Raw genomic sequence first — 23,515 nt, forward strand, 5'->3', positions numbered from 1 at the left:
GGCTCACTGCAAGCTCGGCCTCCTAGGTTCATGCCATTCTCCTGTCTCAGCTTCCCAAGTAGGACTATAGGCGCCCGCCACCATGCCTGGCTGATTTTTTGTAGTTTTAGTAGACACGGGGTTTCACTGTGTTAGCCAGGGTGGTCTTGATCTCCTGACTTTGTGATCCATCCGCCTTGGCCTCCCAAAGTGCTAGGATTACCGGCATGAGCCACCACGCCCAGACGCGCACATCTTAACATATTTGAAGGACCATCATATAGAAGAAGTAGACTTGTTTTGTGTGTTCTCAGAGACAGGAACCAGAACTAACAGATGAAGACGTATTGAATGACTCTTGGATTCCAGGCAATAGTCAAAGGCTTAGATTACAAGAATAACTAAGTCATAGTTCTAGACCTTAAAGAATCTAGTCTTTTATGTGGAAGAACATAATATTTTTGTATATGCTCAATATACTATAGATATTTAATACAATTATTGTAGTTGTTCAGCTAAAGAAGGAAGTACCGTGTGATGCAGACTGGTACATGGTTTTGAAGGCCAGTGTGGGCCAGATGACTTTTGGGTTCATTCTGGTTTTATGAACCTATGATTCTAGTAGTAATCTCCAGATTGTCGTGAACTTAAAAGATGGTAGTGAAGAGAGCTAAGTACATAAACTAAGTATTTTATATTTATGGTGTTGATTTAAAAGATACTTTTTTTTTTTTTGAGATGGAGTCTTGCTCTGTCGCCCAGACTGGAGTGCAGTGGCGCAATCTCGGCTCACTGCAAGCTCCCCTTCCAGGTTCACGCCATTCTCCTGCCTCAGCCTCCTGAATAGCTGGGACTATAGGTGCTCACCACCACGACTGGCTAATTTTTTGTATTTTTAGTAGAGACGGAGTTTCACTGTGTTAGTCAGGATGGTCTCGATCTCCTGACCTTGTGATCCGCCTGCCTTGGCCTCGCAAAGTGCTGGGATTACAGGCGTGAGCCACCGATCCTGGCCGAGATACTTTTTTTTTTTTTTTTTTGAGACGGAGTCTCGCTCTGTCACCAGGCTGGAGTGCAGTGGCGTGATCTCTGCTCACTGCAAGCTCCGCCTCCCGGGTTCAAGCAATTCTCCTGCCTCAGCCCACGCCATGACACCCAGATAATTTTTGTATTTTTAGTGGAGATGGAGTTTCACCATGTTGGCCAGGATGGTCTAGATCTCCTGACCTCGTGATTCGCCCGCCTTGGCCTCCCAAAGTGCTGGGATTACAGACGTGAGCCACCGCACCTAGCCTAAATTAGATACTTTATAGGTATTAATATTATTTAGATTTAGATATTACTCCAGGGGAATCTAAGAGAAACCACATGGATTTCATAGATTTATTATAACAACATTTTAGGGACAAATTTTGAACCAAATGTGTACACATGGTGTGAAATGATCTGAAAAATATGATTTTATACATGTAGCCATCCATTTAGTATTTATTTTTAGTAGAGACAGGGTTTCACCATGCTGGCCAGGCTGGTCTCGAACTCCTGACCTCGTGATCTGCCTGCCTCGGCCTCCCAAAGTGCTGGGATTACAGGCGTGAGCCACTGCGCCTGACCCCATTTAATATTTATTAAGCACTAATTATATGGCAGGTACTGTTGTAGGTGTTAGGAAGACTGATGTAAGGAACCCAAATATTTCTCTAGGGGTGTTTAAGACCAGTGTAGCATAGTGGTAAGATTACGGGATAAGGAAAGATCCTATTTGAGTTCAAGTTCTGGCTCTACCACTTCCTAGTTGTGTGGCCTTGGCCAAGTTACCTAACTTCCTTGTACTTCAGTTTTATAATGTCTAAAACAGGGATGAAAACGGTACCTATGTTATAGGAATGTTTACAAGGCTTATAAGGCTAAGTGGGTTGATTTGTACAAAGTGCTTAGAATAGTGCTTGGAATACTATATGTGCTATACAGGTTGTGTATCCTTAATCTAAAAATCCAAAATCCAAAATGCTTCAAAACCTGAAACTTTTTAAGTGCTGACATGACACTCAAAGGAAAAGCTCATTGGAACATTTCAGGCTTTGGATTTTCAGATTAAGGATGCTTAATCTATATACACATTTAGCTTTTTCTCCAAGCATAATTGGTTCTGCTCTCAGGAAGCTCCCAGCCTAGTTTAGATCATCTTCCTTCCCTCTCCTTTAGTGGCCACAGTTGTATGGAAGGCGAAGAGGATCTCTGTTGCTTTCTAAAGGCCTTTTGCATAGTTGTATTGCACATACATTAATCCTAAAGCATTGGAGCAGTAGTGCTATTTTCTATTACTTATACTGCGGGCACCAAAAACTCTAAGGTTGGGGCACAACCTGAACATTTTAGGTCAGATGCCCACTCTTGGAACTGGAGATATGGTCAGCTTAACCTAATCACATGTACTGAGGATGGAGGGGATATGATTTACTAAAAATCCTGAGAGTGTTGTTACAGAATGTGTGCCGTTTACAGAATAACAGGCTGGGAAGTGGTGCAGGCAGCCTAGGCTGGACTACTGGTCTCCCATTTGGGGATTTAAAAATACACATCTGGCCAGGCCTGGTGGCTCACGCCTGTAACCTCAGCACTTTGGGAGGCCAAGTTGGGCAGATCACCTGAGGTCAGGAGTTCAAGACCAGCCTGGCCAACACGGTGAAACCCCGTCTCTACTAAAAATACAAAAATCAGCCAGGCGTGCTGGTGCATGCCTGTAATCCCAACTACTCAGGAGGCTGAGGCAGGAGAATCGCTTGAATCTGGGAGGTGGAGTTTGTAGTGAGCCGAGATTGTGCCATTGCACTCCAGCCTGGGTGACAAGAGTAAACGCCGTCTCAAAATAAATAAATAAATAAATAAATAAATAATAAAAATGCACATCTGATAATGTCACTGCCTGGCTTCACATCCTCCGCTCCTTTACCTTTGGCATGCATTTAAGATTTCTTACAAAAGCCATCAAGTTTCCACCCGCCTCTTTGACCTCAACTCCAATCTGGCTCTGCCTTCCTCGCTATGATCCACCCACACTGGCTTTGTTTTGTACCTCATTTGAGCTGTGCTCTTTTCTACTTCAAGGTCTTTAAACATGCTATTCCCACTGTCTCGAGCTTTATCCTCTCTTCTCTCTACTTCCCTACCTCCATACCTTTGCTTAGCTCATCAGCTTACATGTCATTTTCCCAGAGAATAAATCCTGATTTCTTGGAGTGAGTTAGGTGGGTTTACTACTCCCATGGACCCCTGTGCTTCTCCGCAGAACTGATCACAATTCTAATAGTTATTTATTTTTATAATTATCTGTCAGTCCTCCCCAGTGGACTTTATGCTCACAAAGGCAGGGGATGTGTTTGGTTTACTGCTAAATCCCTAGTTCCTGGCACAGTGTGTGACACATGAGAAGCATTCAATGCAAATTTGTTGAATGAATGAATGAGTGAACAAATGAGGATTTATATGCTTTCTCAAGTCAGCTTGGGCTGTGTGATATCGGGAAATACATATTTGATTTTTGACCCTGTTTCCTGGCATACAACACCTAAAATGCTTAGAAACTCCAAAGCAATGTCTTTCTGTATTCTAGTGAGTTGACTGTAGGCTGGCAGCTCCTAGGTAGCTTCAGGATGAGAGCTGATCACCAGAAGGGGCTGAACATTAAGTCAATGGCCAGCGGTTTAATCAATCATGCCTACGTAATGAAGCCTCCATAAAACCCTGAAGGAACAGCGTTCTGAGAGCTGCCAGACAGCTGAACACGTGGAGGATTACAGGGAGATGAACAAGAACTCATCCGTGTGCTGGGAAAGCAGAGCACCCCGACTCCGTGGGGACAGAAGCTCCTGCACCCAAGACACTTCCAGACCTCACCCTCTGTGTCTCTTCATCTGGCTGTTTATTTGTAACCCTTAAAAGATCCTTCTTGGCTGGGTGTGGTGGCTCATGCCTATAATCTCAGTACTTTTGGGAGACGAAGGTGGGTAGATTACTTGAGCCCAGGAGTTGGAGACTAGCCTGGGCAACATGGTGAAACCCCATCTCTACAAAAAATATAAAAATTAGCTGGATGTGGTGGTGCATGCCTGCATTCCCAGCTACTCGGGAAGCTGAAGTGGGAGCATTGCTTGAGCCCAGGGAGGTTGAGGCTGCAGTGAATGGTGATTGTACCTCTGTCTCAATAAATAAATAATAAATAAATAACTATTGGACTGCAGTGAATGGTGATTGTACCTCTGTCTCAATAAATAAATAATAAATAAATAACTATTGGACTGCAGTGAATGGTGATTGTACCTCTGTCTCAATAAATAAGTGAAATGAAATGAAATGAAATATCCTTCTTAATAAACTGGTAAACCTGTTTCCCCAAGTTCTGTGAGCCGCTCTAACAAATTAGTTGAACCTGAGGAGGGTGTTGTGGGAACCCCAATTTATAGCTGGTCAGTCAGAAGTTCTGGAGACCTGGACTTGTGACTGGTGTTTGAAGTGGAGGGTGCAGTCTTGCGGACTGAGCCCTCAACCTGTGGGATTTGATGCTATCTCCAGGTAGAGAGTGATGGAATTGAATTAGGACATACAGCTGGTGCCCACTGCAGAATTGATTGCTTGCTTGTTGGTGGGGAAAACCCCCCAACACATCTGGTCACAGACAGTCTTCTGTGTTGGTTGTTGTTGTTAAGCAGGAGAATAGGAAAAAGCACATTGAGTATATTTTCCACACAAATAGGCTGCCATACAAAATACCATAGACTGTGTCTTAGTCCCTTTGGGCTGCTATAATCAAATATCATAAACGATGTGACTTATAAACAAACATTTATTTCTCATAGCTTTGGAAACTTGGAAGTCCAAGATCAAATGGCTGGTAGCTTTGTTTTCTGGTGAGGGGCTTTGTCCTTGTATATGGTTGTCTTCTTGCTGTGTTCTAAGATAGTGGAAGGGGCAAACCAGCTCTCTGGGGCCTCTTTTGTGAGAGCACTAATCCCATTCATGAGGGTTCAGCCTTCATAACCTAATCACCTCCCAAAGGCCCTAATATTTCCTAATACCATCACCTTGAGGGCTAGGATATCAACATACAAATTTGGGGGGATGTAAACATTCAGTACATCGTAGCCTGGGTGGCTTAAACAACAGAAATTTAGCTCACAGTTCCTGATGATTTGGTTTCTGGTGAGAGTTCTCTTCCTGGCTTGCAGATGACTGTCTTCTTGCTGTGTCCCCATGGCACAGAGAGATCGAAAACTATCTAGTATTTCTTCTTGTAAGGGCACAAATTCCATCATGAGGGCCCCAGCCTCTTGACCTCATCTCAACCTAATTACCTCCAAAGGCTCCATTTCCAAATACCATTACATTGAGGGTTAGGGCTTCAACATATGAATTTGGGGGTGGGGGACAAAATTCAGTCCATAGTACATGCACGATCTCATTTGATCTTCCAGAACCCCATGACATAGTTTCCATTTGAAGATGAAGAAAAGGAAGCTTAGAAAGGTGAAGCTGCCAATGGCCACTCTGCTAGGTAGAAATGGAACTGGGAAGTTTTCAAGTCTAAGGAATTAACTAAGGAATATTTGCCTTAAAAACAAGTCTTGTTGACTCCTGAGGCCTGACATTATCCAGTTTGGTTCTGAGCCATTTGGTCTAAAGGTAAATATGAAAATATGTGAGGCAAGAATATAAAGAGAAACTCCAATGAAGAGGAGGCTATGGAGGGATGGGCACTTAGCAGGGTGCAAGTGAGTACCTGGACACAGAGGGAGAGGATCCTGGAAAAGCGGCTTATCTCCAGGAAGAAATTGGGGGAGGAGTTTTACAGGAAACTGGATCTTGGAAGGTTGGCAGGGCGGAGGTGGAGGGTTGGAATTACGATGTCAACTCTCATCAGGAAAATGTTTGACTCATGTTCGCTCACCCCTTTGGCCTTCTTCCTAGGTCCCACACCCTTTTGCTGGCTCTGACAGGTTTTTCAGAACAGGAAAAAGAAGAAAACACACACACACACACAGACACACACACAGAAAGGAAAAAAGAAAAAGAAAAGGCAATTCCCTCCCTCCACCGTATACCCAGGCAGTGGGAGTTACAAAGATCTCTCTGTTGAATAGATCTTAGAATAAGAACATTTCTCCCACATCGAGCCAGTGTGAAGATAAGAGTGAGGTTCTCACAGTCCTCTGAAGCCTAATTAAGTCATAGTGTTCTGGAAAGAGCACTAGTAACACTATATCTCAATTCAGATAACATTTATTAAGCTCCTTTTCTGAAGCAGGAACTGTGGAAGGTGCTGGAGTTCTAAGGAGCTCTGTGTGGCTTCCTCCGTCTTTGGGAAGTTGTCAGCTATGTGATGATTTAGATACTTTGGGGCACTAGCCCCTTATCTTGGCCACTGTTTCTACATAAGGGTGAATTCTCAGCCACAGCCAGGTGTGGGCTGTGCCAGGACATACTGACCTTATTTCCTCTTATTCTCTTTCTTATCTTCCCATTTGCAGCTGTTCCTTTAACTGAGTGCAGCCACTAGTCTCCTGGTTCCTGCCAAGAAGGAAATTCAGAGGCTGAGGAGGGAGGATCGCTTGAGCTGAGGAGTTCAAAGCTGCAGTGAGCTATGATGGTGCCACTGCACACCAGCCTAGGTGAGAGAGTGAGACTCTGTCTTTAAAAAAAAAAAAAAAAGACATTCAGGAAAGCTTGGACCACCAGTACACTCAATTAGACCATTAAATCTTAAATTGTCACGTGGCCTTGAGAAAGCCACATAGCATCTCTGAAATATAGCATATCATAGCATCTCTGAAACATAGCATATCTGAAAATAAATACACCCTCTTTGCTTACCTCACAGGTTCTTGGGGGAATATTAAATGATATATTATGCATGTGCTTTATAAGCAGTAAAATATTACATAATGCTGTGGTAACCCTCATAGGGTTGATAAGCTAGGGAGCCTTAAGCATCACCTATTACCCCGTATTTATTGTGTGCTGGGCCCTCTTCTAGGCACTTCACCGATCTTAAGCCCTTGAATCTGCTGAGCATCCCAATGGGGCAGGTACTGAACAGGGAGGTTAAGTGGCTTGTCTAGGGTCACACAGTAAGTGGCAGAGCTGAGATTCAAGGCCAGGTAGTCAGGTTCCAGAACACACATTGTTAAACACCAGACCAAGCTGCCTCCTGTGTGCCCCACTGACACTTCCTGTGTCCTCCTCCATGAGCCCCTTGCAGAGATGACAATTGCTTGCCTTAACAATAGATAAGCTACCAGAAGGCAGGGCCTGTGCCTCATTCACACACGTCCACAGTGCCTGCCACATAGCTAGAGTTCAGTAGATATTTGTTGAATGAAAAAATACTCTCCAGGGAGGGATACAATAAGTCTGATACAACTACTGTATTTTTCCTTCATTTTTTCTTGGCTAACCACACTCATTTCCTTCAGTTGTTTCCAAAAGGAGGTTGGCATCTCTCACTGTCCTCATTGACCTCCTTTGCACTTTCTCCACGTCAACAGTGACCCATCTAAAGCCGACTACTGTGACATGAACACTGCACTTGAAGAGCCTGACCAGCGCTGGGCTCGGTAGAACTATCCTTTCTTCTCCCATGGTGTATCCTCACTGTCCAGGACTCTCTTCTCAGAAGCCCACTCCTTCCCCTGTACTGTTTATATGCTTAATGAAACCAAGTACCCAAAGTGACCCTTCAACTGTTACTAGGCAGCTAAGTAGACTCCATTAAACCTTTTCCTTCCTTCCTCCCCTTCTTCCTTTCTCTCCCATTCTTCTTTCATTCTTCTCGTCCTTCCTTCTATCCTTTCTTCCTTCCTGCCTCCTTTTCTTTCTCTCCTCCGCCCTTTCTTTCAGGTCTTTTTTGTGGTGGGAACTGGTAAGAAAAGGAAAGGAATTCCCTAAGATTTTAAGGAAACAACAACAAAAACCAGGTTATGTTTGGTGAGGGAGTTGGGGCAAGAAACTGCCATCTTCTAATATGGAATCCAGGTAATTTATCAGTTTTTTTTCATAGCATGACTACGGTGAGATTTCTTGTAAGAAAAAAAAAAAAATACCAGCATCGCTGGCCTCATATATTGGATTATACTTAAGGGGATCAAGGGACAAGATGTTTGAATTTGGAGATGTCTTGGAAAATCCTGTGGTGAGCACAAACGTTTGCAGTGTCTCTGCTGGACTCCTCAAATTGGGAAAAAAGAGACTCTGGTTCTCATCATAGACTCAAAACCTGAGGAAAAGCGAGATGCGATTATTAGATAAACTGGCAATGACACGCACAAAAATGTGTCTATTCCAGCCAGGGCTTTTCTTTTCAGTTGTTTGTTTTGGTTAGAGATGACTTTGGGGAACTGCATGTCCCACTGGACATTCCAAGCTGCGTTGTCGGAGTCGCGGGTCGCGGCCTCCAGTCAGCGGAGCCGCCGCCCCCAGGGTCCGCCACCCAGAAGCCGGCGGAGGGGGACCCGCCTGCGGGAGCGCGCGCCCCGGTCGCCGTCTGCGGGTAGAAGCAGAGGAAAGACGGCGGCCTGGGAGCGCGCGAGGCCGCACGTGCGCGCGCCCGCCCGCCCGCCAGCCAGTCCGCTCGCCCAAGCGCCCACGCACGCGCCCGCCCGCCCGCGGGAAGTCTCGCGATGCCGTAGCCGGCTGCTCCCGCTGCGGGTGGCTCGGGCTGTTGCTGTGGTTGCCTGAGTTGCTGCTGCTGCGGCGGCGGCAGCGGCGGCTGTGCTTGTGGAGGTGTCGGCCTCTGGGCGGATGTTGACATTGTGTTGTTGTTATTGCTGATGGTAATGGCGGCGGCGGTGGCGGCGACGGTCCAGACCCCATCTCCTCTGTAGCCGGAGCCGAGACAGCCGACAGCGAACTCCGCGGCCTCGGAGCCGGCGGCAGCGGCGACTCCCCTCAGCCTCCGCCGCCTCGCCCGCCGGTACCCCAGCGCCAACCCCGGGAGTCAAGCCCTTTGGGCAGGGGAGCTCGGAGGCTCAGGATGGCGGATTTCGACGAAATCTATGAGGAAGAGGAGGACGAAGAGCGGGCCCTGGAGGAGCAGCTGCTCAAGTACTCGCCGGACCCGGTGGTCGTCCGCGGCTCCGGTCACGTCACCGTGTAAGGCCCGGAGGAGGGCGAGGGCGGGAGGTGCGGGCTGGGTGGGCCCCGTTACTCCACGGGAGCCCCGTTTCCCCTGTGTCCGTCTGGTGTCGGGGGCCTTCCGAAAGAGTAGGCGACCAGGAAGTGAGAACTTGGCTTATTTTCATTTGTTTGGGTCTCCGAAGTGGGGACGGACGCTGTCCTTCCTCCTCCACACACCCCTTTAGCAGGCCCTACAGGCCCGGGCGATGTGACGATCCCAGTAGGCACGGGTTTTCATTAGGGTCTGCCCTGCGGGCCACCCTTCCTCTTCAGGGTGGAAGTACGTGTATTGACAGGGAGCCTCCTTGTTTTCTCGCCCAGTTACCCTGTGGTTGTCTGTGCCTTTGCACCCAGTGACATGGCTCAGAGGCCAGATCTGGGCCGTGTGAGACCCCAGTGACAATTGGCAGCGAAGCTCCGTTTCGTGTCTATTTCACACATACCCACAGGTCTCCCAGTTTTTCCACTAATTTCCGCAGAACTAATGCAAGTTCTTGTAATTGTACGTGATAAAAATATATAGTTGAACACAAATTTAAGATATACAGAAAGAAATATGTTTACAACACCAACAACAACAACAACTACGTGAGGGACATACACTCTGCTCAGGTTACTGAGGGAAAATTGTAGTCCTGAAGCTCCTCCTTGGGGCACGAACTTGGGGCTTGTTAATTTGGAAAGTCCCACTAGTAACATTAAAAGTCTGATATCAATAAGGAATGAAAGCTTTCGGAAAGACCATGACAAATAAAGGAATGTGAAGCCTTGAACCAAATAATGAGCTGTCCGGAAGCAGGAAGTTTTGTAATGTTTCACTATGAAGTCCACAGTTTTGTACCGCTTGATGTATTACATTGATACTCTCTCATATTAGATCTCTTGTTCAAATAATAGATCAGACTTCCATACTTGTCAGGTATCTCTGTACTTCTTCACCTTTTCAGTAAAACAAAAGAGCCAGCAAGTCTGAGAATGTCTGGAATAGTCTTCATTATGTTTTGGTGAAGAGTGAGTGGGATGTGCTGTGAATAACTTAGGGAAACAGTAAGACTTCTCATATAAGTTTGTCAGCAAAATAATTGCATTTCTCGTATGACCAGCCATATTGTTGTTTGAGTATGCTTATGTAATGCTTTAATTTCTTTAGTACCTGTTAGTTTATATTCAGGTGACTTAACAGGGTAAAAACACTGCATAATTGCCATCACAACACCATGACAAGACAGTGGAATTTAATTCACCACAATAATACTTTCTAAGTGTTGTCACCAGCTTAAGAAGTATAACCAAATATCATGGATATTAAACTTTTAACATATATCACAGAATTCATAACCTGCCATTTGATTTTATTTTGACTTTTAGGGCCTTTTTGCACTGTTTTAAGCCTAAGGAGTATGTGGATGCTTAAAGAAGTGATTTCCAAACTTTGTCATGCCATCTCTCCCTCCTTCTACATTCCTCATGTCAAAGAAAAGCTGGAGAATTTTGTCATTTAAAAAGGCGCCGCTGTAGTTATAATGTTTCCTCTGTTAAGGAGAAGAAAAGCTAAGCACTTTGTCGGGCAAGTGGAAAATGCAATAGTGGGCAAAGTGCTCAGAACCTAGGTAATCAGTAAACTTGATTGTAGTTGGCTACATGGAGAGGTTAATAGGGTAGAAAATAATTATTAGTGGTTTTCAAACTTAGCTGTCCATTAGAATCCTGGGTGTCTTTAAAAAAAGACCATTGTCTTTGCTCCACCCCAGGCCAGTTGAAGGCCAAATACTAAGTGAGGGTCCTAGGAGTGGATAGTTAAAATAATAAATAAAATAAATAAATAAATAAATAAATAAAATCTCACAGGTGATTCTAATGTGTAGCCAAGATTGAAAACTATTCCAGGTTATAGGGAGGGACTATCTATCATCAATAAACAGTATGCCTTTCTACATTGTGAGTTAAATCTCTGATTTTCCTCAGCAACTTCCTTCTTCTCCCATTTATCTTGGTTCTAGGCTCTGGGTTAAAATCTATCTCAGCTACTTCCTGGATAAATTGTTTATTCATGACCTTTAGTTGAGATGGGGATAGTTATAGTCGATACCTTTTAAGATTATTAAGGATTAAATGAGATAGTACATGAAAAGAATTTATTGCACTGTGTGGTACTATGTTCAATAGATACTAGTTTTTATTATTCTCCTCCTCAGATATAGTTTTCCACTTTGAGAAACAGGTGTAAAACAAAGTACTAAAAAATTAGAACTGCCATTATCAAACATAACAATGATTCACCTTAGTCTTATTTTTCCATTTCTAAGCAATGTGTATGTGCTTAAATTACTGTGTTTGAAGTATTTTGATGACAATAAGGATCTTTCTGCATTGAAAACTTAACCTGTTTTGTGGCAACGTAGGTAATAATAGAAAACTTTTTTTTTAACATGGCTCTGTCATGCATAATTCCCAGGCACACTAGCACACCATGCCAGTGGGTAGCCCAGTTAACATCTATAAAGGTTTTTAGAATTGGTGCATATGTATTACTATAACTGTTGAGCACATTCAATTTTTCTTGCTTTAAATATAAATGGGAAGAGCTATTAGAACAGTTGTAGTAAGACTGGCTAAATTTAACACCCCCTCCCCCACCTTTTTTTTTAATTAGGTGCTGATCAGAGCAGTCTTGCCTTACCAATTTGAAAGTAATTGACCATGTAAACTGAATCATCTGTAGTCTAGATCAGTCTAGAAGGATATAGATCAATCCATATGTTTTTCACAGATGTAACTTTTGAGTAGCCCTTTACAATTGACTATTTCTGCTTTTTTTTTCTACTTTAATATATTACAATATTACTGTTTACTTTAGAAACTTGTATTCTCACGTGATGTGATTGGCATGTCATTGTGGTGATGTGAGAAAGAAAGTTACCTTCCATTCTCTAGGTTAGTCTCTAGGCATAATCAGATTTTTGTGACATAGGATGCAACATGTTTAATTTGCCTAAAGTCTGCTTTAAAGTGGCTTTTAATACAAATATTTTCCTTTTTTTTAATACAAATGTTTTCATCTTGACCCCCAAATCAGACTTACTTTTTATACTTCTCTCATGATCAGTATTCTTTTCTGACATTCTTCTGTTTAAGTATAATATTTCCCTTCATTGTTAGATTTCTAGGTAGCAATATGGGGAAATCTTGTGCAGAAGCATATTTTGAGGAAAGTGGTATTGGAAGGAAGGAAAATAAATGATAAATTCCTGTTATTGCATAGTATTTAGGTACATGTAACCTAAAAGGCTTACAGTCACCATTCAATTAAAAGTAGATTTCCTTTTTGCTTTCATGGTGACTTCTCATATAATTGACGATGAGGAAAAATAGTTTCCAAAATAAACAGTAATACTGTAAAAAGACTATTAGGTAGTCTTGACCAGATTGGTTAATATTTTAAAATTATGGAGTTCCTTATGCTTCAAAATATATTTGCAAAATATGTTGATCATTTATTGAAGAGTTTTGTTTTTCACAGTGATAACTCTAAAGGATGTGTCAGTCTAAAAGTTAGAATTTAAAAGTAGTTTTAGGCCAATATTTCCTAGGTAATCTGTCATTATAACAGACATTATTTGCTCCCATCTCCACTTTCTACCCTTCTTGTATCAGAATCAAACTTGGGGCTTTCCTAGAGTATGTATAATCTTTGACTTCTAACTCAAGCCCTGTCATAGAGCCAAGTTATTTTGCTGAGGTTTGTTTCTAATGTTATTCTCTTATAATTTTACCGTGTCTTCATGTACTCTCTTCTGAGGTGTAATCTTACCATCTCCACAAATAATTCCTTATCCTTCAACACCAGTTTTTATCAATGGCTGTCGGAAACCACTTTTTGCTTGTTTTCATTCCAGATATGTTATGGAAGATTAAAGATTTAGAAATGTGACTTGAAAATGTTTGGGAACTACACTGGGATGGAATATGATTTTTGAATAAGAGACATCACAAGAACACCTTAGTGTTTATTGATCTTTCAAATGGTAGAGTTAGTAAAAAATTGTCTTGAAATGTGTCAGTATTTCAGGACTGCTACTAGATGCTGTGGTTAGCAGTAAGAGACCTGAATGTGAGTTGCCAAATTACAGAATCATGTCAATAAAACAATTTTGTTAAACTTTATAATTTCTACTTCTTTCTCCCACCCAGCATAATATTTAAGACACATTCTATTTATTTCTAAAGATTAAGCTCTCTGTTTTGAAATTTTTGAAGGCTTCATTGATGTATCTCCACAGGCTATAAGTTCTTGAGGGCAGAGGTTGTGTTTATTGATCTTTCTTTACTATTTAATATAGTGTCCAGAATATTATAGTTCCTATAATATTTTCTAAATGAATGAAGTAATTGTATACATCTTTGGATTTTGTCAGAATTGCCAAATGAATCACTGTTTTCTTCTCTGCACCTCCGAACAAAGGCAAACAATGTTCTATAATAGAATACTTATCACACTGAAAAGATAAATAGCTCCTCTGTTTTAAAAAATGAAATCTGGTAATTGTGAGGAAATTATCAAATTAAGGTAGATTTTTTTTTATAACTCTTTTTTTTTTTTTCTCCAGAGATTTTTGTTTTCTTTTTTTAGAGACAGAATCTTTCCCTGTCACCTAAGCTGGTGGGCAGGGGCCTGATCACAGCCTACTGTGGCCTTGACCTCCTGGCTGTAGTGTTCCTCCTTTCTCAGTCTCTGAAGTAGCTAGAACTACAGGTACACGCTGCTATGCCTAGCTAATTTTTTTAAAAAATTATTTTTTGGTTTTTGTAGAGATGGGGCTTCACTGTATTGCCAGGCTGGTTTTGAACTCCTGGCTTCAAGTGTTCCTCCTGCCTCAGCCCCCACAAATGCTGGAATTGTATGTATAAACCACCATGCGTGGCTTCCCAGAGATTTTTCTTATTCCATATAGTTTGAGAGGAAATTAATTTGATTATAATTTGGTAATTTGATATAATACATATCTTTGGTAATGTGAAGAGAAAATTCTATGCATTTTATTTGGACGAACTACTAAAACTTCTTAATGCATAGATTTTCTTGAAGAAATGAGAAATATGATAATTAACTGAGGTTTCAAAGTTTTTGCTGTATTTGAATTTGAGAATTTATATGACATTTGGTCCAAAGAGTTCAGTGTTGGATTTTTGCCTACCAAGGGATATGAAATTGATTAGTACTTAAAATTTTATATGACTAGCTAAGTGGAAAAGAGGGATTAAATGGTGAAAAGTAAATTATATGTAATTATTATGATACTAATCAAATACTATTCTAAATAATTTAAATAAATAATATTACTCTAAAGCAGAATTCCAGCTGGAGTTTATACTGTCAACAGGTTAAAGGCCCAGGATATTAGGCCAGCTGTATTCTCAGAAAGAAATCTTTCAAATCTCTAATAGCTGTGTCTGGCTTAGGTTTCTAATCTGCTATAAAGCTATTTAGATTTTATTAATAAAATTAAGCTTTAAATATAACATGTAGCAACAGATGCTCTTAAGTATCCTTCAAGTATCTTCTGTGTAAGATTGTGTGTGTGTGTGTGTGTGTGTGTGTGTATGTGTGTATGTGACTTTTGACCCAATCAGAATATTGGGTCTGGAAGGGAAGAGTCTAGGGATTTTTATTTTTGGTAGGAGTGTTACGTGATTCTATCAGACATATTTGGAAAGTAATAGATGGTACTGTGGAAAAAGTGTGGTCTTTGATATGAGGCAAATTGGTTTCAATTCTCAGTCACTTCCTGAGAGTAACCATAAGCAGATTAACCTTTCCGAACTTCAGTTTTTTCATCTGCGAAAGAGATAATATCCACCTTAGAGGTTACATGTGAGAGTCAGAATTTATCTAATTAATAGGCATTCAATAAATTATTACTTATGACATATTTTGATGTTTAACCCTGCATGCACATTTTTTGGTTATTCTTTACCATTTTGTGGGAAGTCAGTCTAAAATGTGAAGTATGCTTTTCTGCTTTAAAACAAGATTCTGAGCATAGCTCAGAATTATCTAATTGACTAGAGGAATCATTTAATCAAAAACGGCTATCAGATTGATACACAGTGATGCCTTAGTGGCCCTGAGGTATGTTGGAGTTTGAGAACCTTCTCTAAATGGCACTTTCATTTAAATTTCATATGTGGGCTGTTCTTTTTGGTTTGCTTTCTTCTGTCTTTGTAATTGGTCAGCTGTTCTTGGAAGCAAAACAACCAACCAGCCTTATTAGAACTGCGTATAAAGTAAGAGAAGTTCATCCTGATTGTTGAATGTAGATGCTTGGGTTTTACAATATTTATTTTGTTTTCTCAGAGTATTTTTTGCTTAATCTTTGATTATCAGCTGTCTTGTTGAGGTTTCCTAATAAGTAATTTAATGAGTATTTGTTAAATGCCCATTTTTCTGCCAGGTATTGCACAAAGCTCTGGGTATATAATGAAACCCAAAATGAAACACACATAGTTTCTGCCCTCATGGAGTTTACAGCTAATAGACAAATTTTATCTGATAAAGTTGCAGTGAAGGAAATGGATGAGGTCCTGTGATTGAAAATAATGTGATTAGGAAGAACCTCTCTGAGGAAGCTAACATTTAGGAAGGATGAGAGTCCTGTCAGGAGCCCCTGGATCTGGAGAACAGCAGGTGCCAAGACTCCAAGCCAAAACAAGCTTGACTTGCCTGAGGAACTGAAAGGATACCTCTATATTATGGCTAGAATATAGTGAACAAAGGGGATAATGTCTTGAAATGAGATTGGAGGGTTCAGTAGGGGCCAGAAAGGATTGTAAAGGAATTAGAATGAAATTTAGAAGGTTATAGAAGCAGCTTCCATAAGACATGATAGTGGCCCCAGCTAGGGTGTTGATCTCTAGATTAAAGGAGTTATTACAGTTCTGTGTGTAAACCATCAAATTTCACAGCTTTTCCTATGAGGTATGGAAATACATAGCAGTGGCCACTTTTGCTGTCTAATTCCTCAGTTGTTATGTTTGTTTTGGTCTGTTTATTTTTTAATTTTAGCTTTGTGTAGGCTGAGGTTAAATAACTGGCTACCCTTACTGTTCACTGGGAGTGATTTTGATGGCATACCTGCACTTTCTGTTCTGCTGCTGGGGCAGCTAGTATGCCAAGAGAATAGCACATCCCAGAAGTAGAGAGTCTTTCCCACAAGATCATAGATTTTGAAGTGGGAACCCTCGTAAACGTGATATCCTTTAGCTGTAAGGTGTGTAGTATGTGACAGCCCTCAGTACATGATTCATTAGATTTGAGGAAAAAAATTGTGTTTTTTATATCTTACATTTAAAACTCAGTTGCATCCGTAGGAGCTGAAATGTTCTCACAGTGTCCCTGAAGAATAATTTTTTTGTTCTTAAGCTTTTTTTCTCTCCCACTATCTACTTAGGATAGAGTTGGTTGGACTTGAAGGTAACCTAACTTTGTTATTTTGATTGATAAAAAAAGTGAATGTACTATATATAGTGAGCTTCCTGCAAGAACTTCTTGTTTTATTCTCTTTGATCTTGCATTGTAGTCATAATGTGGGCCTTGGTTAGTTCAGTGGTGGAGTTCCTATGTACCCAGTCTCCTTTCTTGGTCTTTTCTAAACTGCTCAATTATAAATGTTACTTGAAATGAGTATTTTTGTTAGTCTATATTGTAAATCAATTCAACCATATATTTTGCTTAAATGAACATAATTTAGCATCATTATTTTGCTCTTAAGATTTATAGAAGTATGAAGAATATTCTAAAATATGTATAAATCAGATATACAAAAATCTTTTTTCTGTAGTACAGAAAATTTAAAAGTTGTTAAGTTAGACCAGCTGCATCCCTATATCGCCAGAAGTTAGTTATACTGTGCATTTTCATCAGTATACACTTATATAACTTTCACTGCTTAACAACATATTTAATCTGTTAATAATGGAAATTATAACCTTAATAATTAAAAATTGATAAAATGCTAATGCTAGATTATTATAAGACTATGTATAATGGTGAGGTTTATGATAGAGTAAATTTAACACATGCTTTGGAGAATTAAGTCTTTGATTTCACTAGTTTCCTGAATGAGATTAAACTTTCATAAAACCAGATGAACTCAAATATTGTTCAGAATGTGGTTACAGAGTTAAGATTTTTAGAATTATTCTGAAACCCAAATATACGTCTCCAACTCCAGGGTCTCTGTATCTTTTGTATAAATAGAGTATACTTTCAATTAGATCCCATCCTCCTTGAGCTACATTGATATTCAGACGTATGTTGAATCAACCAGATAAACTTAAAGCATGATTTATATGCATCAAAGTCTGTTAATTTTTTTCCATAGTTATGACTTTATCTCCAAAACTAGCTAAAAATTTGAGTTCATTGAGCTCAAAGTTCAACATTAGGAAATAAGCACTCTCTTCATGTGCCATCTGCATAACCAATGTGTTCAGTTTGAAATTTCTAGTTTATATGCTCATAGGTCTTGTCATATCTGTAGGAACATAAAAATTCTCTGTATCTATAGATTTGTACAGGTTGAATGTCTCAGAATCCAGAATATCCAAAATGGAATTCATAATCTACACCCCAAATCAGCTTCAACGGCAGCCTTCCATTCTCAGTTGATGGCAGATCGAGGACCCTGTTTGTTTAGATCAAAAACTTTTTGATGTATTCTTGATTTTCCTCTTTCTCTTTCACTGCATCCATTCTGTCTTGACATCTTGGCTCTGTCTTCAAAATTTGGCCCTATTTTGCCACCTACACGACTGGAGTGAATTGCCAGTCTCCCTTCTGCCTTACGCTTAATGTATTTCTTAAGTCAGGTATGGTGGCATGTACCTATAATCCCAGCTACACGGGAGGCTGAGGCAGAAAGATCACTTGAGCCCAGGAGTTTGAGACTACACTGGGCAACATAGCAAGAATGCATCTAAATTACAAAAAATATATATATATATTTTTCTTCCCCCTGTCTCCACCTTTCCACCTTTGCCTCTCCTCTTATACAACCATTTTGGTACATCTGCTATAGTGATCCTTTTAAAACATAAGTCAGTTCAAGTCTTTTCTCTGTATCAGGCCCCTCAAAGGTTCCCCATCTCCTTCAGAGTCCTTTTAATGTTCTACCAGACCCTCCCTGATCTGGCCCATCATTACTTGTCTGGTGATCTCAGTTTCTGCTTACTATTGGCTTCAGTTTATTTTGATTTCTAATTATCGATGGCTTTACTACATCTTGACTTCAATTTAAGCCCTCTCTCAGCTCTGCATGTTACCATCTATTTGTCTTATGTTCAGATACCTCAAGAGAGAGCTGATTGAGTTAGTTAATGTTATCTAAGTTAGGCAGGACTGTTTGGCCTTGCCATTCCATGTGCTGCTACCCAGCCCAGGGATTAGCTGTTCTTAAAGCAGATGCCCACTTGTGATCTAATTAGCCAAAGTATAGGGAGTTCCTAGTTAGGCATGCGGAGTAACAGACTACTCTCTCTAGTATACATGGTTTTGAGCTGTGTAGCATCTTTTCAGATTGTTGTATTATAATTAATTTAATTATAAGATATTTCTGTTTTAAAAATTTCACTGTTAAAAGTATCACTGTAACTCAGAAGAAAAGAAACATTGAACATATATTTTTGATTAAGGGCAAAACAAGTTGAAGCAGTGGATTCTTGCATTTCTGCATTTAAAAAGCAAAATTCGTTATGAGTTCAAAACATGTCTTAATTTAAAATGATAGCTCAGTAGTGAATGCCAAGAGACATTGTTAATATGAGGAGATACAAGGAACATAGAAGAAGTTAAAACTGAAGTAAGAAGGACAGAGGATTAGATGGACTTGAACTATGGAAAACATTGAAATGCATTCAAGAAAACTATTGATTAGTGAACCTAAATTTCCTTGTTTACTTATCTTAAAATACCTAGTTAATACCAAATAAAATATTCAAATAAGAAAACAAAATTAGGGTGGTATTGTACATTATAAAATATTTGTCTGCCGAGTGTAGTGGCTCACGCCTGTAATCCCAATACTTTGGGAGGCCAAGGTGGGCGGATCACTTGTCAGGTGTTTGTGACCAGCCTGGCCAACATGGTGAAACCCCGTCTCTACTAAAAATACAAAAATTAGCCCAGCATGGTGGCGAGCGCCTGTAATCCCAGGTACTTGGGAAGCTGAGGCACGAGAATCGCTTGAACCCGGGAGGCAGAGGTTACAGTGAGATGAGACCACGCCACTGCACTCCAGCCTGAACAACAAAGCGAGACTCTGTCTCAAAAAAAAAAATAAAATACTCGTCAATTATTTAGTTAGCAGGAACTATACATTTCTGAAAAATAGCTCTTATTTAAAAAAAAACAAATGACACGAAATGTCTTTAATACCCCCTCCCTAAAATAACACTGCAGAATACTTGATTATTCATTAACATATCTGTGCCACTGCAGCTATTTTCTCTTGATACATTTCTGGAAGTAGAATTACTGGGTCAAAGGGTAGGAATTTTTTTTTTTTTTTTTTTTTTTTGAGACTGAGTCTCACTGTTGTCAGCCCAGGCTGGAGTGCAGTGACGCAATCTTGGCTCACTGCAACCTCCGCCTCCGGGTTCCAGCAATTCTCCTACCTCAGCCTCCTGAGTAGCTGAGATTACAGGTACCCACCACCACATCCAGCTATTTTTGCATTTTTAGTAGTGATGGGGTTTCACCATGTTGGCCAGGTTGGTCTCGAACTCTTGACCTCAGGTGATCCACCTGCCTTGGCCTCCCAAAGTGCTGGGATCACAGGTGTGAGCCACCACACCCAGCCAGGGTAGGAATATTTTTTAAGACCTGTTTTACATACTACCAGATGGCACTCCTGAAAATTCTATCAACTTGCAAGATTTTTGTTCTTTTCAGTTAATATCATGGTATATTGAATTTTCTTCTTCAACATTTTCCTCCATTGAGAAAGATGGTAAAAATACTGAAGATACATAAATAAATCTAAAAATGAAAGGGAGGGAAGGTAAATAAGTTTATGTTCAATGGTATTTCCGTGTTTTTAGTTTGCAAATTTCATTTTTAATGGTTGTTTAATATTCTGTTATATTGAGATAATTTTCTTAACCATTCCTAAAATGTTGTAAATAGATACATATATATATTTGTGAATAAAGATTCAATGAACTTGTTTATGCATAAATTTAATCCACATTTCAAGTTATTTTTTAGGTAATATTACATTTCTAAAGAGAAAACAAGTATGACAAAGGTATAAATATTTTCAATGCCAAATTAATCTGAAATGGTTGTAACAATTTATAGTTCCATTGACAGTGTGTGATATTTTTCCATCTTGACCTTCTTGCCAACATAAAATATTTTTTAAAATTTAATTAGTCTTGTAGATAACTGAATTAAGATGCCACCTACTTTAAATCATATTTTTAAAAATTATCCAAGTGTTACTTCTGGCTTTTTGGATTAGTAGAATGTTTGGTTATTAGAGTCTGAAGGGGGTTCAGCTTCCTACTCAATGCAGGAATCATTGCTCTTCTTTCAAGTACATCAAATTATTATTTTATGGGATGAAACTTGGCCTTTCTAATACTGTGCTGAGCCAGTTGTACTTTATCTTAGAATAAAGGAAATTATTTTTACCATATATAAAAAGTTTTATGTAAACTTGTAGGTACATTTATAATGCTGTCAATTGAAAACAAAACATATATGCCATTTTCATTCTAACAATCTCTGCCTCCTGCTGAACTTAAAAAAGAAGCCAGAACTAAGGTATTGTCAAAATTAAGTGGTTTATGTCAAAAATAAATCATTAGAGGTGATATTTTACAGTTATATTATCAAACAAGAAGTGTGACTTTTCCTATCCATTTAATAAAATAAGATGGTCTTGCTAAAATTCTACCTGCTACTATTGTTTTGGTTGGTCTAGATTTGGATTAAAAAAAAAGAAGGTTTTGGCAGGGATGAAAAACATAGCAAAGGAGATATTTGCTGTGGCCTGTGCCAAATAAGAAATTCTGACATTCAAGCTGTTTGCCAGGAGAAAGCATGCTATATGAAAGAAGACTTGCTGAAAAGAGTTGTTTTCAACTACTCTGATGAGAACAGTCTTATTAGTAAAGAAGTGTGTAGGAAAGCCTGGATTGTGGTAGTTTGAATAATGAATGGGAGGTAACGTAAAGATAGTTAATGTAAAGGAGTCTTTCAAAACATTAGTTGAGGAAGGAAAGAAATAGATGCCATCAGACATTGAGAGAGAAGAAGAAATGAGGATTCACATCCTCAGGTGGATAGACTAATTCAGGTTTGTAGGCTATGTTTAAGGAGCCTGAAGCGAGGTAGAAATACAGTGAATTGCAGAGGAGACTGGAGGAGATGCACTCAGAAGTAAATGGTTAGTTTTTGGAAGCTTTCCTCCATTGAGAGATGGTAAAAATACTGAAGATATATAAGTAAATCCAAAAATAAAAGGGAGGGAAGGTAAAGCAGTTTATATTCCATGACATTTTTTTCTCTCAGAGTTGACAACTGTGGTTATTTGCAAAAAAATGTTGGTTGTGAGGATAAAGTGGAGTACCTAAAGACAGGCACAACAACTACGGAGCATGGAAAAGAGAACTTACTGGGGATGAATAAAGATTGTTACAATAATACTCATGAGATTAGAAATAAGATATGTATGTTATATATATATTTATTATTGGTGATACATTTATAAATGTGATTTTTCTCCAGTAGCTCCAGGCAGTGTGAAGAAAGTAAACAATTTAATTGAACCTGGGTTGGCAAGGGACACTGTAGAGATGATTAAAGGTGTTTGTTGGAGTATGTTCAAAATGATTGACTATGTAGTTCTGGCAAATAAGGAAGGAAATGGAGTCATAGGGAGCTATGGAGGGGTGGGAAGCAATATATTACAACCAGAGGCCAAAAAACAAATTTAGTAAGGATGGGAGAAATGAAATGATTGATGACAGTGGTAAGAGAAGAATTTTACAGTTCAGAATTTCAGAGGTGATACAGTCCCAAGTGATGACAATATGCAGAATATATCACAGTGAGTAGGTTGCTGAATTAGATGGAGGTGCAGGAGGTAAAGTTCTTTAGAATAGATAAGGTCAGGAGTGAACTGTAGTTGAGGATTTCTAAGGAAAGAGTGGCATTTCAACAGGGTTTTTGGTTAAAGTGAAGATATATACAAGTATGTGGTGCTTAACTATGGGGACTATTCTGGTAAATGGGTCAGTAGGCAATTTCATCATTGTGCAGACATCACAGAGTGTGTGTATACAAACTTAAAATGGTGTAGCCTACTACACATCTAGGCTATATGGTATAGCCCATAGCCCTTAGGCTACAAACCTGTACAGTATGTTACTGTACTGTGTATTGTAGGCAGTTATAACACAGTGGTAAGTTTTTGTGTATCTAAACATAGAAAAGGTACAGTAAAAATACAGTATTAAAATCTTGTGGGACCACCTTCTAGTATGTCCTGACTGAAACGTTGTTATATGGCACATGACTGTATGTATTTAAGGTTTGTTTTGTTTTTTAAGATAAGATATAAGGAGGTATCCTGATAGCTGCAGATCAACAGATTGAGGGTTTCAAGATCTATCAGGAAAGATAAACTTGAATTTGATGATCATGAGAAAGCAGGATAACAGATTGGAGTGGTTTGCAGAGTTATGACTATAGACTGGAGGAATGTAGAGATAGTGAAATGGATGTATGTGGGATATGAGTAAAACAAGCCTGTTTCAAGATTCCATTTAGATTTAGGTGTAAAGTTGGAGTCCCCCCTTCAAAACTTTACAGTGTATTACATGAACTTTCAAAATTATCTCAAATTATATAAAAGTAAAATTGGTCTCGTGTGTGATTTCTTAAGGAAACAAAGGAAGCTGTAGAAGCCGTAAAAGCCTGTACTGAAGTGTTGCATGGAATGTGCTCAGTAGTTGTGATTTGAATGAATTCTCTGTTCTCCAAGTACTGGTAGACTTCTAATAGATAAAAGCAAGATAGGTTGTTTTTATTATGTCTTTTATCTTCTTGTTATATTTACCGTTCTTTGAAAAGAGTTTAAATCTTTTATCAATTCTAAAGCCATGGAATATTTTAACCATGATTCAAGAAAAGGTCTTTTAGGTAATAGGAATAGATATAGGTATAGTACACGTCTACATTTTCTTTCATACCATCTAATGCACTGACAAATAGGTGTTGAATGGAACCTAAGACGGTTCTTGGTAGCACTTTGTCCATTCCTACTTTTTTATTTTTTCTCTCCCTTTTTCCTTATTCTTCCCC

General features: G+C 39.6%; 1 protein-coding gene across 3 annotated transcripts in view; it reads left to right on the forward strand.

Annotated features, from left to right (window-relative positions):
- The first annotated feature begins 8,357 nt into the window (after positions 1 to 8,357).
- The window catches only part of CHIC2 (cysteine rich hydrophobic domain 2), a 56,572-nt gene continuing 41,414 nt past the window's right edge, over positions 8,358 to 23,515 (forward strand). For 2 of the 3 annotated variants that reach the window (XM_054683793.2, XM_054683792.2), the window contains exon 1: positions 8,619 to 9,123. In XM_054683793.2, coding sequence (XP_054539768.1) covers positions 9,005 to 9,123 — 119 coding nt within the window. In that variant the 5' untranslated portion in view covers positions 8,619 to 9,004. Of the gene's footprint in view, positions 9,124 to 23,515 lie in introns of all 3 variants that reach the window. The other variant, XM_001145791.7, reaches the window with a different exon arrangement.

This window comes from Pan troglodytes, chromosome 3 (genome assembly GCF_028858775.2).
Source record: "Pan troglodytes isolate AG18354 chromosome 3, NHGRI_mPanTro3-v2.0_pri, whole genome shotgun sequence".
Classification (NCBI taxonomy): Eukaryota; Metazoa; Chordata; class Mammalia; order Primates; family Hominidae; genus Pan; species Pan troglodytes.